This window comes from Hyaena hyaena, unplaced genomic scaffold, assembly GCF_003009895.1.
Source record: "Hyaena hyaena isolate Hyena2069 unplaced genomic scaffold, ASM300989v1 scaffold_407, whole genome shotgun sequence".
Classification (NCBI taxonomy): Eukaryota; Metazoa; Chordata; class Mammalia; order Carnivora; family Hyaenidae; genus Hyaena; species Hyaena hyaena.
Genome location: NW_024081037.1, coordinates 351,384 through 364,726, shown reverse-complemented (window position 1 = coordinate 364,726; position 13,343 = coordinate 351,384). Strand labels below are relative to the sequence as shown.

Genomic DNA, 13,343 nt, shown 5'->3' with positions numbered 1-13,343 from the left:
CCTTTGCCTTTTACACACTCACAGGTTTGTCCTGTTTCGTAAAAGCTATTAGAAACTCCTTGCTCACAAACTGATTCATCCCCATTCCCAGCACACTGCTTGAAAAAGCGTGGGCGCCCAATAATGAATGAATGAGTTTGTGGAAGGCGGGAAAAGGATTGTTTTTTCGAAAAATGACTATAAGAATTACAACGGTCACTAAAAGAAAAAACAGCAACAACAAAAACCCAAACTTGGACAAATGCCCAACGGGTTATTAAAGAGTCCACAACAGCACACTACGCCCCGCCCACGGGCGAGAGACGGGGTTCAAGCTTTCAGGAAAACCGGAAGTGCCCGCTCATGCCTTGCGCATGCGTGCATCCGTCAGCATACGCTGTCACACTTGGTCATCCAATGAGAAAGCAGAGACTTCGGCCCACGCAGGCCCGGGCACTGCCCGCCCCGCGCCTCCTTCTCTGCGCATGCGTTCTGGGTTGTCCGCCTGCTGTGAGGCGGAGCGAAAGGAGATTTTTTTTTTTTCTTGTTCCCGCCCCTCTTCTTCCCCCACCTGCCACGTACTGGGCCCGAGATCTCGCTACGTTTGGTGGGTCCGTGCGATTGGCCGGGGCCCGCGCGAGCCTGCGAGTGAGGTGCGGCGGCGCCGGCGGAGGGCACCGGAGTGGGCCGTGACCGCAGCCTCCTCACAACACCCCGGAACGCGCCGGCGGCCTCGCACGGGTCCGGTCATCGGAGACCCGCGGAGAGGCGGCCGCGGCGGCCTCGGCAAGCCGGTATGGCCGCTGGGAACGGGGGCGCGGCCGGTCTCTCAACAAGACGGGCGGGGAGACGAGGAAGCGCTGGGAGGGCCTCGCTGGAACCAGCGGGTACCGGGCGGGTGGGGCCGGAGGGGGAGCTGTGGGAAGGGTCTGGGGCCCCGGATGGCCCTCGCGCGGGGGAGGGGAAGCCCCCGAGGGGGAGGGGTGGGAGTCCCCCAGGCCACCGTGGCAGGGAGGCGGGCCTCGGGGGTCTTTGGGGCTTGTTTGGGCCAGTAAGTGTTCTTGCTCCGATTCCTCCTGGCTCCTAGGGGTCGAACTGCCTGAGGGAGAGGACAGAGGGGGCTTTGTGAGGCCTGGGGTGGTCGAGCACGTAACCCCCAGAGGGGCTGGGTGAATGGAGCTTATGGGAGTAAGTTTATTGGGGTCACCTAAGCGGAACCTTGTTCCTTAGCTGTGTCAGGGCTTAATCAAGCGCCGTCTGGAGGCCCAACCCAATTTTATAGTGATTATAGCGAACTTTTAAGTTTACTATGCCTTGTAGTAAGTATTTTAGATGCATGATATAATTTAATCATCACACGGATTCTTTAAATTTAGATATTATGAGTCCTATTTTGCACGTTCTGAAAGTGAAGCTTGGAGCGGTACTTGCACAGGGCACAGGTCACACAGGGCTCATACTGGGAGTCTTTACCACCTTACTGGTCAGGCAGGATTTGTGGCTCCTTCGATTCTTTGTAGTAATCAGGGGTTGCTTCTGCTTAGAATTTCTTAAAATTGCTACCCTGTGGAGGTGCCTAAGCAGGCACCTCTGAATTTGAGCCGGGCTTGACCCACAGAGTTAGAGGAGCTGGAGGTTTGGCCAGCGAACCTGAATTCTCCTTCAGGAGGCAGACTTTTTATGTGCTTTTGGCCATGTCATTTTATTCTTCAGTGCTGAACACAGTATTCCTGTTGGAGGACGTGGTAAATTAGTGCCTGTGTCATTTTGTGGACCTCAGATGGGGTGGGGTAGGGACAAGATGGGAGAAGAAAATACTGTAAGTCTCACTAGCAGTCCTGGCAGTTGGTAGTTGGTTCCTACCAGGCTCTACCAGGTGACTGGAGTTAGAGAAAAAGAGGACCTGAAATCTGTTACATAAGAAAATATTGGGATGGGATTTCCCCCGAAACGGAAAATTTTGTGGTGTCCTTAATTTGTGATAATTGTGTGCATGTCTTGAGGCATGGCTGCACAAACTGGGGGCAGCCTTAGGAAAGAAGCTCTGGTTCCTGGCCACAGGGAGTTTACAGTGCATGGGAAACACCAAGGAATAAGTGAATTTGCAGGCAAACATGGCCGACAAAAGTAAACGAGACTAATATGTTCAGATCCATTGGAAATGAGTACTGAATAATCCCCCCCCCCAATTAAAAAAGAAACGTACTATTAGTTGCATTCGATGTTGGAAATTTCTTTTAATAGGAGTTTGTCTGTTTTGGGAAATTACTTGTAGCCAAGTAAAGAAGGTACAATGTGAAGGTCCGATTTAAGGAACCGATCCCTAGCAGTTCAGCTTTCTTCTCCCAATCCCTTACCAGAATTTTATTATTGCTTATTCATCTTTTGTTCAGAGAACAAAAACAAGTCTTTAAATACCAACTATAAGTCCAGCACTATTCTAGGTGCTGGTAAGGGTAGATAATAACATCTTGCTGAAGCTAAACCCTGGTCCTTAACTATGTTCTTGCTGGTTTACACATCCTGTGGGTAGGAGGAAGTTAACATACCTTGGTTTACTGAAGTTCTTCATTACTTTCAGACTGTAAGGTGAACAAGGCGGAATCTTTACCATTTTGTTGAAGTAACTACTTCAGAGCTTGGCACATAGTAGGTATTAAGTAAATGTTTCTTGACTGTAGAGGGTGCTTTGGTTAATAGGTGAAGAGGTTGTATGGAGGTTTCAGGTAATCAGTGTTCATGAGAAGTCCATTGTGAGAATTGTCAGATAAAAAACTATTCTTATTTTACATTAAGACAAGCTTAGTATACAGATCTAGGAACACAGTCCACTCTGTTCTGAACTGAGTGTTTGAGTGTTAGATTCGGTATTTAATACCCCATTTAAAAATATTAAACCAGCTGTAAAATACAGTGCAAGTACAAAAAAGAAAAAAGGGAAGCGTAGAAAGAAACAAGGGGAAGGGCAGATTGTGGAGGGTATTTAGTGTTAGGCTAAAGGGAGTTTGAATTTGCATCCTGTTGAAAAAGGGAAAATCTGAGGATATAGGCTTTCAAGGCCGACTTTGGATCCTCACTAAGTGGCATCATTTAAAAAAAATCTTGCGAAGTATATTTCCAAGCCATCTGTGATTTGTGGGTCACTGCATCGTTGAGTATTTCTAAGATTAAAAAGAAATATTATTAATAAAATATAATCTATTCAGAATATGGCAAGGAGGTCTAGAGACCCTCATTTAAGGAATAGTTGGAAGGACATAGGACATTTATATGAAAGAATATTAGGGCCTTAATAGCTAATATTCATGAAATGAATTAGGATTCATGAAAACTTTCTCAGAGTATTTGAAGGGATGATGTGTTGGGAGGGTAGATGGGGTGCTTTCACACCAACAAAAATAATTGTAGAGAAGTATGAAAGCCCAGTATGATGTTAACAGATTAAGAGGAGAAAACAGAAAGCTGCCAGTAGTAAAGCATGAGGTTGAAACCATAGTGTGGCCAGTAGGAGATTGTAGGGCACTTTAAAGGAGATCATTTGGGGGTGAGGTGTGGGGAGGAGAAGGTAGGGAGTTGAAACTAGGGAAATGCTTAGTGGTTGTAGGTGATGTATTTAAGAACATTTTGGTCTTGAAAACAAGAGATAGTCTTTGAGAAGAAGAGCTTTTGACACATTATTTGATCGTATTGGTATTTTCTAGAACTCTGTAGTAACCATGTAAATTACTAGAGACCTCATACTGTATTTTGAGTTTAGAATTACAGTGTCATTACAGGATAGTCACTCTGAAATAATACTGAAATTAAGATTAAAGTAAAACCCAAGAAGGGAAAATTTTGTAGCAAATTAGTATTTAGTGGCTAGTTCTCTAACATTATCTTATTTCTTTCTTAAAATATGCAGTTTAAACAGGGCGCCTGAGTGGCTCAGTTGGTTAAGTGGCCAACTTTGGCTCAGGTCATAATCTCACTGTTCTTGAGTTTGAGCCCCGCATTGGGCTCTGTGCTGACAGCTCAGTTCCTGGAGCCCCTTCAAATTCTGTCTCCCTCTTGCTCTGCTCCTCCCTCCCTCATGCTCTATCTCTCAAAAATAAATAAACATTAAAAAAATTTTTTAAAGATGCAATTTTAACATACTCACCCACTCAGGTTTGGGGAGGGGTGAGGTATAGAATATTAAGAGACAGTAGTGGGTAGTCTTATTAGAAAGCTCCAGAGGATGTCACTCATTTGTCTTTTCTCCTTAAGTTCCTAAAATACATAGGAAAATTAAAGAAAATACTAGTGAGGTCTTTCTTATTTTAGAGAGGAAAATTTGAGACTCTGTGTGCACGCATGATTTTCTCTTCATAGTTAGCATCTAGTTATAGGGTAATATAGAGTGTGAAAGCCATTATTTATTTGTCCTTCATTTAACAGAATTGAATGACTGCCGTGTGCTAGGCCAGTACTTTTGTAGGCTCAGGAATACAATGAACAAAACCATTTACTTCTTTACTTTCTGGTGGAAAAGACAATACAAAATTAATAAATTCTTAATGTCTGGGAGTGATCAGTTTTTTGAAGAAAATTGAAGCAGAGTAAGAAAGTGAAAAGAGGATCCATTTTAGGTTAGGTGGTCAGGGCAAACTTCCGAGAAATGAACATTTGATCAGAGATCTGAATCATGTGAGAGTTTTGAAAAAGGCTCATGACAAAGGAAACAGCAAGTGCAAAGCTTTAAATTGAGAAGGAGAACTTAAAGTGTGGCTGCAGCAGTGTAACCAGGGAAAGAAGTAGGAAATGAGGTTAAATACTTGGCTAGGGGCCAGAGGCCAGATCATGACCATGTAGTTCTGGCTTTTACTGAAAGTGAGATATGAATCCATTGGAAGATTTTAAGCAGAGTGGCATTAGATATTATTCAACAGGATAACTCTAATTTTGAGAATAGATTAAAAGCAGGCAGAGGTAAAAAGCAGGCAGACCGGTTAGGAGTCTTTTGCAGTAATGCAGGGAAGAGGTGATAGTGGGTTAGATCATGCTGGTAGAGGTAAAGTTTTTGAAGTGATTGGAATATAGAGATATTTTCAAGGTAATGGCAACTAGATTTTTGGCTATTTCGGTGGACTGTGTTTGTTTGTTTTGTTTTTTTTAATCATGAATACCTAGAAGAAAGAATTTGTCACTAACTGAGTTGGAGAAGACTACAGGAAAAGCAGATTTTGGGGAGGAGATGAGGAGTTTGTTTTTAGACATGTTAAATTAGAAATCTAAATGGTAATGCCAGATAAGTGGTTAGGTATACGGGTAAAATCATAATAGCCAAAAATAATGAAACTTGTTTTCTTATGCATATACTGAAGTTATCTCCATTTTAACATGATGAATATGGGAACATTGGAACAGTGAATCTCTTTTGAAGACCAGAATTTCTTAGATTCCAATAGTAGTTTTGCCTTTCAACTTTTTTTTTTAGATTTATTTATATTAGAGAGAGAGAGAGAGAGAGAAAATGAGCAGGACAGGGGCAGAGAGAATGAGCAGGAGAGGGGCAGAGAGAGAGGGAGAAAGAATCCCAAGCAGGCTCTGCACTGTCAGCGCAGAGCCCTACACTGGCTTGGATCTCACGAACCATGAGATCATGACCTGAGCCGAAATCAAGAGTTGGATGCTTAACTGACTGAGCCACTCAGGTGCCCTGCTTTTCAACATATAAGAAATGTTTTTATAGCTGTTTAATCACCAAAACCATTTTATCAGTCTTTCCCTAGAATTGTATATACGCACCATCCTGGAGTCCACCATGAATGGACAGTTGGACCTAAGTGGGAAGCTAATCATCAAAGCTCAACTTGGGGAGGATATTCGACGAATTCCCATTCATAATGAAGATATTACTTATGATGAATTAGTGCTAATGATGCAGCGAGTTTTCAGAGGAAAACTTCTAAGTAATGACGAAGTTACAATAAAGTATAAAGATGAAGGTAAGATTGTTTCTAAAGGTAGTCATTAAAAGTCTAAGTATTATATGTGTTCTTTTGCCTTTTTATTGAAGAGCTCAATAAAAATTTCCCTTCTGTGGTAATAGAGTACCCACTTTATTTAATGGTATGTACATGTAGTTAATTATAATTCTTTTATAAGTAAAAAATAGCTAAGTGATTTATTGTTAGAAATGGGATTTTAGTGATACAACACTTTCACATAATATATATTTTTAAAGTTTATTTATTTTGAGAGAAAGAGTGTGCGTGTGCACCTCTCCGAGTGGGGTAGGGACAGAGAGAGAGGAGAGAGAAACTTATCTCAAACAGGCTCCGGGTTGTCAGCACAGAGCCCAACACAGGGTCTGTCTCACAAACTCTGAGATTGTGACCTGAGCTGAACTCAAGAATTGACTGCTTAACCCACCTAACCACCCAGGTACCCCACTTTCACAAATATTTTTATAAGCATTTTTTTCTCTTCTGCTCATGCAATTTTGGCTTCTTTTTTGCTTTTAAAACCAATTTTCATTCATATTTCCCAAAGTGAAAGAGGTATCAGTAGGTATTGGATGAAAAATGTTTTCATGGTCAACTAAGTTTGGGAAAGCTGGCTGAAACAGAAATAATGTTTCTTTACTGCAGGAATTTTTACAATATGTAATATGCTGATATATATTGTTAATTTATAGTATGCAGTGTCTCCAAACTCATTTGACCACAAAACTTTTTATGGCAGTGGGTTTTAAATGATAGTTGTTGCATCAGACACACAGTGGAATTAAAATAGTAGACTATATTTTTTCTTCTTTAAACCTTCTTTGTAAACATTTCTACTGAAATTGTGCTGTAGGTGGTTACCAGTTTCTTTTTTTCCACTGAATTTATTTCCAGTCTATTTCATCTTGATCTTAATACTTGGCATTGCTACCCTATACCATCCTTTTAAAAATACTCTTATCCCTTAACATTTCTGACACTACTGTCCTGGTTTTCTTATCATTAACAGTTGTTTCTCTGTCAGTTGGTGTGCTGGCTTAAAGTCACGTCGGTTTTAATAATAGAAATCTTAACATTTCAGTAGTTTAACACTCAAGAGGTCATTCAGAGTCCTAGGTTGACAGAAGCTGTGTTGTGTTCAACACATGGCTTACAAGCCCACCTTGAGCATTAACATCCAGCAGGTAGATGAATGAAGATAGAGTGTAGGGGATTACTGGGGGATTGTACTCCCTAGGCCTTGAGGTAGTGTTTATCATTTCTGCTCACATCAAGCTCTCCAGACCCCATCACATGGGTCTGCTGAGCTGTCAGTGACTTGGGGTATGTGCCTGGCTGGCGCATTTTCCAACAGTCTATACTGTGGAAGAGGAATATAAAAATATAAATCATTGATGGTCAGCTAAGCTGGCCATTAGCTATCAGTGTAATTAATTTTTTTTTCTTTTACAAAGTATGATCTAAAGATACCCAGAACTAATTTTGAGAGTCACCTGTGTTAAAGGGCAGTAAAAAGAGAGCAAATTCTTCTCATTCTCCTTCCTAGTACAATCTCCTCTACTTCCAGTATATTGCCTTCCACCTTTTTGACTTATAAATGTGTGCCTTAATTTGATCAATTTGTTTTTTTCTTCACTTTACAACTCAAAATTTTAACAGCTTTTATTTTATCTGAGATGCTTTGTTCTTACCTCATACTTGCATTATCTTAAACTGACCTCACTATCTTGCTTTCTCTTAGGTCCCTTATTTTTGTTTAGGGCAAGGATTGGCAAACTTTTCTTTAAAAGATTAGATAATTTTTTAGCATTGTGGATCATATTAGGTCTCTATTTCATCTACTTTCCTTTAAAACCTTTAAAAAAATTTTAAAGCCATTCTTGGTTCACAGTCCCATAAACAGGGATTTTTGACCATTGGTCTCAGTTAGGGACCCCTAACTTAAGCGTATCTTCACTGTTGAACTTTTGTCCTCCACATCTAGTTACCACATTGAATTTGTTTTTCACGGGGTTTCTAAGTGTTTTGAATTGTACAGATTTGTGTTAATTTAATTGTATAGGGTACTAGGGTGGAGGACTGGCTTAGATAAAGTTCTTGCCATCATATATTTCTGTTGTGAAATTCAGAAAATAAAAAAAGCAGTTAAGAGGTTTTCTGCTTTTACATATATACTTTATTAAAAATATGTCGGGGCACCTGGGTGGCTCAGTCGGTTAAGCAGCCGACTTCAGCTTAGGTCATGATCTCATGGTTTGTGGGTTCGAGCCCCGCGTCGGGCTCTGTGCTGACAGCTCGAAGCCTGGAGCCTGCTTCAGACTCTGTCTCCTTCTCTCTCTGCCCGTCCCCTGCTCATGCTCTCTCTGTCTTTCAAAAATAAATAAACATTAAAAATTAAAAAAAAATAAAAAAAAATATGTTTATGAGTAGAATCTCTGAAGTTTGAATATTAGATATGTTTGTTACAAGAAGAGGGTCTGTTTATAAAGATCTACAAACTGATAAAATCTTCAGTTCTGGCTTTTGTTGCCTCTTTTGTTCAAACTAAATCTAATCAGTGTTAAAATTGGTGTAGCAGAGCATCCTTGGAGCAGCCTCCCCAGGATAGAACTATCATCCTTACCCCTGTTCTCCAACCCAGCCGTGTCTGTGAAGATACCGGGCAGAGGCTCCTGACCAACTCCTTGCCTCTGGGTGCTTTTCTGTTCTTGTTCTCTCTAGAAAACATTTTCCCTTAGCCCTTTGAAAGCTTTTGAAACAAGCAGCTGATATGCTGATTATAATATTCCTTAACCTTGAGATCTAGGAGATTGTAGAATCTTGTGTATATGAGTATATTTTCTAAGCAGAGTTGATAGTTTTCATCTTAGTATCAAAATGGTCAGTGACCCTTTAATTAACTGCTATAATAGCTTCCTTTCCATTTGTGTCAGTGATATTTTACCATACTTAGAATTGCGTTTTGAATCTTGAGAATCTTTATTTAACATTTGATAAACATATTTAAATTTTTTGGAATGGAAAGATTTCAGTGTAAACGAGTAATTTGTTACATTGGTACCATGAATGTCCTGGTGACTTATAAAAGATCGTCATACATTAATTTTAGCCATGTTTTGGCTTTTTTAATGAGGGTATAATCAGTAACTTTTCTATAAAAGTAATAAGCAAAATTGATACAGTATTCTTTTGAACAGATACATCTTTCCTAGATCCTTTTAATGTTTAAAGTTTTTATGGGAGATTCTAATTATGTGCTGTGATGCTGTGATCTACATTTTAGATTTTAATTTAATATATGTCCTACTTTACTACTGATACAAATCTGAAACTCATTTCTGTTTTTTTAAATTCCAGATGGAGATCTTATAACAATTTTTGATAGTTCTGACCTTTCTTTTGCAATTCAGTGTAGTAGAATACTGAAACTGACGTTATTTGGTAAGTGGTAAACCTTCTAAGTTTACTATTTTATCCATTGTTTTTTTTGTTGAAGACTTATTAGCCTTTTTCCTTCTAAAGACTCATAATTAAGCGGTAACTTTTTCAGCTACATCTGAATTTTTGAATTATTAGGCCTACCTATATTCTTTTTCTTTTTTTTTTTTTTTTGAAGATTAGTAGAAAGTAAGCACTTTTAAAATTTCCATGTGCTCAGTACCCTACATAGTAATGGGTGCCACTTACAGAAGTATTTCCAGGATTGAAAATAATTGCAGTATTAAAACTACTTTTATTAAGTTTTAATTTTATTAAGTTTATGCCTTTTATTAAGTCCTTAGTACTCTGAGAATATATAATTATCTTCCATAATGTCACATGTTTCTACTTATTCTCAGGGCTTAACATAAAGGCCTAATACTGTAGACATTATTTTTCAAGGAGTATTTAAAGATTAAATTAGAAGTAGTTTTGATTAAAAAACAAATATAAGACTAATGTTTTAGATTTTGTTTTCTTATCGAAAAGTAACAGATTTGTGAGGTACAAATCTTAAGAGATAAGATAGAAATGATTATGGAGTTAAAGAGGCAGCATGCTTATGGGAAAAATAAAATCTGGGCCTTTTTTCTAGATGTTTTGTTTAGCATTTTTTAAAAAGTTATGTGACACTGAACCTTATAGTTCATGAAACATAATGTTGGCCTGTTGGTTTAATTTGTATCTATTTCATCCCCATGTAGGGAAGGTAAATGTGAATTAGATTTTAAAATGCTAATAACAAAACTGTTTAAAAAATTTTTAAATAAAAAGTATCGTTTTTACAGTATTGAATCTAAAATACTTAACCACTAGCGGCCAGCTATCAGGAAGGTTCAAGAGATTGAAAATCTTCCTTCCAGAAACACTGAGGACATTTTAGATAACTATTATAAATGTATTTTTTGAAATATATGCCTGAAGTTGCTCAGGAGAGTAAGAGAAATATCCAGAGACCAAAAGATAGATGGAATTAAAAACTAGGACCAGTAGTACCAAAGGCTGAGCCTTGGTGTGCTTTTGCTATTAATGGTTAGTGTTTTATTGTGCATAGTCTAAAGACTAGTCATTTGGTGTCTACATAGTAGAGGCCTTGGGTCCTAGGCCCTCAGTGGGGTGTTCTAAAAAAGAATATTTTTTTTTTAAAGTTTTTTTTTATTGGGGGGCGAGGGCGAGAGAGAGAGAGGGAGAGAGAATCCCAAGCAGGCTGTGTACTTTCAGCACAGAGCCTGACATGGAGCTCGAACTCATGAACCCTGAGGTCATGAACTGAGCTGAAATCAAGAGTTGGATGCTTAACTGACTGAGCCACTCAAGCATCCCTAACAAACAATATTGGAATAGAAAAATACCTCTCTATTGATGCAGGAAAAATCCAGGAATTGATACAGGAAATTCTCATACCCTGAAGTTGCTGGGTTTGTAAAGGCTCCCTTGAGGATTTCTGACCATGGTTGTTAGGTGGTTTGGGTTTAAATTTAAACTGTGTTTCATAGATGGGGAGCTCACAAGCACAGATACTACCAGAAAAAAAATGGTAAGAAGTAAAGGCAGACATCTCTTAGAGTATGTTCTCAAGCCAGGTCACAGGCTTTTTCTAGACAAAATCCTGTTGATGAACTTAGAGTTTAGAAATGAAAGACATGTGAAGCAATCCATGTAAGCCAGAAACAATGGCTACAATTAGTAGTGCAGTTAGACTTCCAAGAACTTGCAGTTAATAGGAGTGATCATCTATAAAATAATATAAAAAGTTATTAGATGTGAAAGGAGAAATAAGAATGTAAGAACAAGGCACTATGAAAAAAGAATAAACAGATTTTAAAAATAAATCAAGATAACTTTTGGAAATGAAAAATATAATCATTCAAATTAAATACAAAGTGGAGAGGTAAAATAGATTAGTCACAGTTGAAGAGAGAATTAGTGAGCTAGAAGATAGTCTAAAGAAATTACGGAATAAAGCACCAAAACAGATGAAGAATATGAGATAAAATTTGAGAATAAGAAAGTCCGGCCTATTTCCATTAAGACTTTAAAGAAGGAGATATTGGGGGAATGGAAATATTTGAGAAGGTAATGGCTAAAGAAATTTTCAGAATTATATTCAAGATATAAACTGTCAGATTCAGGAGGCACGATAGTCCTACTAAGTAAAAATAAAACTCTCCTGGCCATATTGTCACAAAACTGGAAAATATGTAAGGGAAAAAGGTAATCTTAAAAGTAGCCTGAGAGAATAAGACTGGTCATCTAGCAAGCAATTAGACTTTTGGTAGACTTCTTCATAGTAATAATAGCCAGAGACCGTAGAATAGCATCTTCCAACTGTTAGAAAAAAAATAACTGGAAAAGTTTTCTGAAGTGTGCTATACTTGAGGAATAAAGGGAAATAGAAACATTATCAAATAGAAACTAAAGATTTACCACTCATGACCTGTTAAAAGAATTTTTAAAAATATTTCTTTAGCAAGAAGGAATTGAGTCCAGAAGAATGGTGAAACTTGCAAGAAATTATGAGCAAATAGACTGGTTAACATCTAAATTTAAGTGACCGCTAATTATAAAACAACAACAATAGTTTTAAAAATATAAAAACAAGATGAGACAAAAATCGTGATCAGTAATTATGTGTAAGACAGAGGGAATGATAGAAATTTAAATTTTTTTAAGTTTATTTCTTTATTTTGAGAGAGAAAGCGTGAGTCAAGGAGGGGCAGAGAGGGAGAGAGAGAAAATCTGAAGCAGGCTCCACACAGTCAGTGCAGAGCTGGACGTGGGGTTTGAACCTAAGAACTATGAGATCATGACCTGAGGTGAGGTCAGACACAACCAACTGAGCCACCCAGGTGCCCCAAAATTAAAGTATTAAAATTGTTTTTTTAACATTTTTCATTTTTTGAGAGAGAAAGAGAGAAAGTGACAGAGTGTGAGCGGGGGAGGGGCAGAGAAAGAGGGAGACACAGAATCTGAAGCAGGCTCCAGGCTCCAATCATGAGAGCTTTTATTATTACTCTTTTCTCAGAGATTGGTAAATCAAGCAGGCCCAGAATTAGTAGGGATAGACAAAATTTGAACAGATCTAATACAGGCTTAGTCTTAGGATCTAGTAATTAGGAAGGGGTATAATTATTTTAAGTACATATGGACATTTATATAAAAATTGACCAGATAGTGGTTTTTCCAACAAATTTCAATAGATACAAGAGATATCCTAGAAGTCATATTCTCTGGCTTCATTAGCAACCACTGGAGAAAAAAGATAACATAGATTATGGGAATCAGTCTGTGCTATCTTTGGGCATTTGAGAATAAAAATGTGCTTTAAAGTAAAATAAAGAAGAAATTATAATGGGAATTAGAAATAATTAGCTATGACTTCCATATAACAAAGTTTTTAGAGTATGCTAAATTCAAGTTAAACATGAGGGGATGTTTGGTAGCTTTCAATACAAGAAGGACAAAGCCCAAATAACTTAGAAGGAAAAAGTAAAAAAGAGCAGAAGTGGACCAAAATTCAGAGAATTGATAGGATCCACAATTTTGAGAAGGTAACAAATTTGCATACTTCTATAAGATTAATTAAGAAAAAAGGCACAGATAAGCAGTGGTAGGAATGAAAAGGGGCATACTACAGATAGATACATTGCTGTGAGGGAGAGTGAATACCATAGAAGAACAATGGGGTGTCTCAGTAAAAGTATTAGAAAGGATTTTTTATAGGGCTCAGATGTATGGTAGAGGATTTTGGATAAGGTTCAATAAGTGGGACTTGCTCTAGATTGGATGCTGTTAGAAGATGGAGATGGTCCTATGATTGGGTATGTCACTAAATTTTATGCAGAAGGTGGAAGGAATTAAATGTGGCTAAAGCTTCAATCGGTGGAACAGCATCCATCAGTCATTTTAGCAAGA

At 38.4% G+C, this 13,343-nt stretch overlaps 1 protein-coding gene across 3 annotated transcripts in view; it reads left to right on the top strand.

Annotated features, from left to right (window-relative positions):
• Positions 1-543: 543 nt before the first annotated feature.
• TFG (trafficking from ER to golgi regulator) overlaps positions 544-13,343 on the top strand; it is a 32,913-nt gene continuing 20,113 nt past the window's right edge. For all 3 annotated transcript variants that reach the window (XM_039251958.1, XM_039251956.1, XM_039251955.1), the window contains exons 1-3: positions 544-773; positions 5,722-5,948; positions 9,306-9,389. In XM_039251958.1, coding sequence (XP_039107889.1) covers positions 5,765-5,948; positions 9,306-9,389 — 268 coding nt within the window. In that variant the 5' untranslated portion in view covers positions 544-773; positions 5,722-5,764. The remainder of the gene's footprint in view (positions 774-5,721; positions 5,949-9,305; positions 9,390-13,343) is intronic.